At 35.6% G+C, this 4895-nt stretch overlaps 1 protein-coding gene across 1 annotated transcript; it reads right to left on the reverse strand.

Annotated features, from left to right (window-relative positions):
- Positions 1 to 945: 945 nt before the first annotated feature.
- Positions 946 to 4529, reverse strand: LOC139886146 (U-box domain-containing protein 45-like). The gene is made up of 3 exons (XM_071869892.1): positions 4124 to 4529; positions 1717 to 3185; positions 946 to 1405 (listed from the first exon to the last, which is right to left on the reverse strand). Exons 1-2 carry the CDS (start codon positions 4426 to 4428, stop codon positions 2414 to 2416), a joined length of 1077 nt encoding a protein of 358 aa, XP_071725993.1. The 5' UTR covers positions 4429 to 4529; the 3' UTR covers positions 946 to 1405; positions 1717 to 2413.
- Positions 4530 to 4895: the final 366 nt, after the last annotated feature.

Here is a 4895-nt window from a genome sequence, read left to right on the forward strand (position 1 = left end):
TAATCGACTGACAGGTGCCATGACCGAAACTCACTTTGCCAAACTTAAGTGTTTAAAAAGCCTAAGTGGAAAAGGCAACAACTTAATACTAAGACCGCGACCTGCAAATTGGATCCCCCCTTTTCAGATTCAGCACTTGTATATAAACTCTTGGTTTATCGGGCCTCGATTTCCCGTGTGGCTGCAATCACAGAAGGATTTGATCGATCTGGATATAAGCAACACGGGCATTTCGTCTCCCATGCCTAACTCATTCTTAAGATCGTTCGACGTTTTAATGTATTTGGATATGTCACAAAATGAAATCCAAGGAAGTTTGTTAAGTATCCCTGCAACACTTGAGGTACTTGACTTAAGTTCCAACAGATTTACAGGGGAACTACCTAATCTCTTAAATAGTTCATTGACATTTCTTGATGTGTCAAATAACGTTTTTGGTGGTTCGTTACATTATTCGTTATGTCCTTATGACGAAAACTTTTCAAGAGTTTTAAACTTGGGAAATAATCGTTTCTCGGGTACCATTCCCGAGTGCTGGGACAAGTGGCCGAGGTTGGAGTTTTTAAACATGGAGAACAACAGTTTGTACGGTGAGATTCCGATAACTTTAGGGTTGTCGTCTAACATCCAGTTATTGAACATCCATGGGAATAAGCAGTTATCTGGGAAGCTACCTGATTCTTTAATGAATTTGACAGCATTAATGATCCTTCAACTTGGTGGGAATGAATTTGTTGGAAGCATTCCAAAATGGTTAGGAACGGAAATTACATCTTTGAGAATTCTCAACCTTAGATCAAACAATTTCGATGGAAATATTCCAGACGAGCTCTGTCACTTAAGCATATTCAAATCTTGGATCTTGCTCATAATAATCTGTCCGGAAACATTCCAGGATGTATCAACAATTTTAGTGTTTTTTCTGGTAAAGAAACTGTCACAAAAAGTATATATCCCTTCGATTTGATTTACAATGGATCAACTGTTGCTAGTGATTCGTTAGTAATGAAGGGGCGAGAAGATACATATAGCAGTAATCTTCCATTGGTGATTCTGTTAGACCTATCGAGTAACCGTTTTTCTAGGCACATTCCAAGTGCTATTACAACCTTTCGGGAAATAAAATCGTTGAATATATCAAGAAATCAATTTACAGGACGCATCCCGGACAAGATTGGAGACATGAAATCAATTGAAACGTTTGATTTATCGTTCAACAAGTTTTCTGGTGAGCTTCCAATGAGTTTGTCAAGTTTGACTTTTTTGAGTTGCTTCAACGCGTCTTACAATAGTTTGACAGGAAGAGTTCCGTCAAGCACTCAACTTCAAGGCTTCAGCGAGTCCAGTTTCTTCGGTAACAAACTTTGTGGACCTCCACTTATCGAGAGTTGTGCAGTTAAGGCACCTGATAGAAGTAAAATTATAGACAGTGGATCACATGGAGAAGATTGGGGGTTAATTCTGAGTATGTTGGTTGGACTCGGTATTGGTTTTTGGGTCGTTGTGGCTCATTTGATAATCAGTAGAACATGGAGGATTAAGTATTTTCGATTCTTGAGTGAAATGAGGTATAGGCTTTGTAATGTAATAATGTAATGGATGGATATGTATAGTTTCGACAAGTTTTCCAAGTAATGTAAAATGTCATAATGTAGTAACATGCCTTGTGTTTTATTAAGAAAATTAGACTGCTTTGTTAACAAAGTTACAACTTACAAGTTTTCGAGATAAATCTCCAGCCCCTCAATGATTAAATCTGTAAAGTTAATAAAAAAGCAGGATTTTAGATAAAACTGATCACCTAGTAGTGGAACCTGTCAAGCTCGTTATAAAAACTAACATAAAAGATCGGTCGAATTCATTTAAAGTTACAAAGCTTCTTGTCTTGGCTAGTTTTCTTTATCAGACTGACCAAGTGCAGTTTTTCATCGAATCCGATCAAGTGTGCTAGCTTGTTAAAGTAGGATATTGCAAGTGTTGCAAAAATCGAACAACTCGACCGAGAACTCCTGAGTTGTCGGTTTTAAATGGCTGCCAAGTTCTCAGGCCCAGACTCGGCCAAAAAATGGGTCAACGGCCGAGTCAACTAGGTTAAAGGCCAAAAAATGGGTAAAAATTGGTTAAAAAATAAAAAAATCGGGGATAAACTCGGTCAACTGAGGTGGGAATTTTATTTGAATATAATTTTTAACCATGTATTTTAAATTTAATTATTTATTATTTATTTATATATTTAAAAGTCATCGTCACTCAACATCCGAGTTCGAGAACTCCTTCAAAAGATTTACACGTAACAGGGCTTTTACTTTATAAAAAAATATTTACATTCCCCTGTAAGGTTCAGTCAAAATCACCTCCTGTTTTTCAGGGCTCTGTAAAGAATACCTCAAATACTTCCTACAAAGTTATAACTCTATGTTATGCTCATGCTATTTTGAACCATATCTTGCAGTAAACTTTTTGCAATTTCTGCAGTTTTTTCTGAGCCATCAACCCTTACTGCAATATCATGCACAATTGTCTCAAGAGCAGATGAACTGAGTCTCTTTTCTGGAGGTGAATCCCTGAGTAGGTCCAATAGGGTCCTAGCCATGTCCTGTGCTTCAACGGTTCCGTAAACGGTTAGCCGTAGCAAGCCAGGAATCGCACCCTCGTTCAGAATGAGTTCTCTATATTTACTTCTGCAACTTTGGCATAGTGAGAGTAAAGCACTCACTGCATGTTCTGTACTAACTAAAGATCCATCTTCAATCGTCTCAACTAATGTTAGTATCCCATTATCAGCTTTTGTAATTGTCAATCTTCCTTCTTCTGACTTTAAGATCATTTCAATTAACGTGGTGGCTTTTTCAGCAAATTTAGATGATTTTTTGCATTCTTTGAGGAGGTTAATGAGAGGAGGGACTGCACTAGGGTCGGGAATTATAATTGGTTGTTCTTTTGAGGTTGAGAGGTTATAAAGAGCAGTGACAGCATCAACTCTTCCTTGAACGTTTCCACAACTTAGGATCTGAACCAGTAGTGGTATCACTCCGGATTCTACAAGGGTCTGTTTGTTGGGTGGGGCCGTTGATAAGGTTAATATTGCTGCAGTGGCTAATTCCCGTAAGGTGCTAGCGTTCTGAAACTTTAGAAGCTCAACGAGAGGAGGGATGGCACCACATGTCACTATTTGTTCCTTGTTTCTGAAATTTAATGTTAAACCTGGTTAGACAAAAAGCCACTACTGACTATACCCTGTATGTATACTGTATAGTTTAAAAAAAATAAAAAAATAACCTAATATTCCAATATATGTCATGAAAATAAAAGAAGCAGTAGCATGTAAAATGTAGCGTAGTGTCGGTAAAAGCTCAAGCAAGATCGTTAAATGAACTTCTCTGACTGACAGCAACAAAGCCATTGTTCCTTAAATAGTTAACGAAAGCCATTGTTAAATAGTAAATCGATTGTTCCACAGTTAACATTAAATAGTTAATTGATTGTTAACTATTCTTTAACTGAGGAACAATGGCTTTGTTAACTATCTAAACAGCAACAAAGCCATTGTTCCACAAGAGGACTTTTTTTCTTTTCTTATTTATTGCTCAATGAACAAGTTGTATAACCTGTTTTTAGCCTCCAAAATAATTTTTCTTCGATTCGTCATTCAAGTTGTATAATTGGGTGTCAAAAAATAGCAAAGACAAAGCTTTAATTTGAGGACTAGCTTATACAGCTTGGTATAAACACTCGTGTTATAAACACTAAGAGTTTCTATACAACACAAAAAAATCTCGACTTATAATCTGGCAATTAACATGAGTAGTTTGTGTAAATCATGCTATCAATATAAATAATAACTATGAATTAGGTCAAATTAAGTTACAAAATACTGAGAACGATTCATATAAAATGGTGGTACCTATTCTTGCAACAATAAGTTGATTTAACCTGTGAACCCCTAACAGATGAACACTAGATAAAAATCCACTACCTACCATCTGATCTCAACCACAACAACTAAATTGAACAAACAAAATTCATAATCATAATAAAACAATTCTTTCACTTTTCACACAGAAAAATATCAATATTACAGCTAATGTATAACGAATAGTTACAAATCGATGAAATTACTAACCGTTCGTTTCTAGAAGCGAGATTAAGCAGTGCGAGCAACGAAACTTCACGGGCGTCGTGAATTTTAGAGTATAACATGAGAACGAGAGGCTGAATAACACCGGCAGCAGCGAATTTAGTACGGATCTTATCGGATGAATTACGGTTTCGAATCAAGCTCCGGATCTCTCTTGCAGCTTGAATTTTGGTAGGGAGATCGCCGGTGATAACTTTACAGGAGATTTCATCAATTAGGGTTTGTTTTTTGTGATTGAAGGACTGTTCTGCTGCCCTACTACTATTACTACTACTGTTCTCCTCTACCATATCTTTTTGGTTTTCTAGTTTCTAAATTTTTTCTCTCATGGATGGATTCGGGTTTGGGCACTGTGATTTGCTGGTTACTACTCTCCACCACAGTTATCTTGTTTTTCTAATTTAATTTAATGTATACGTACACAGGCGTGTATCTATATATCTATCCGCTTACAAAATTAAATATCCGCCAACGTTGATTTTTATCGAAATAATTTTAAGTACCTTTTTTTTTTGTATTTTCTTAAATAGTTTTTTTATTAATGTAATGTAATGTAAATGTAATGTAATGTAATTAACAGGAGTTATTTAATTATTATATTGTACTAACTTTCATTAAAAATTTAAAAACATTACAATAATTAAAATTTAAAACATTACAATGATAATTAAAATGCGACATAAATTAAAAAAAAAATATTCGAAACTTAATAATCAAACTACTTGTCTTCGTCCAAGTTTTGCAATTGTCTCGCATA

The sequence above is a fragment of the Rutidosis leptorrhynchoides genome, chromosome 1, assembly GCF_046630445.1.
Source record: "Rutidosis leptorrhynchoides isolate AG116_Rl617_1_P2 chromosome 1, CSIRO_AGI_Rlap_v1, whole genome shotgun sequence".
Lineage (NCBI taxonomy): Eukaryota > Viridiplantae > Streptophyta > Magnoliopsida > Asterales > Asteraceae > Rutidosis > Rutidosis leptorrhynchoides.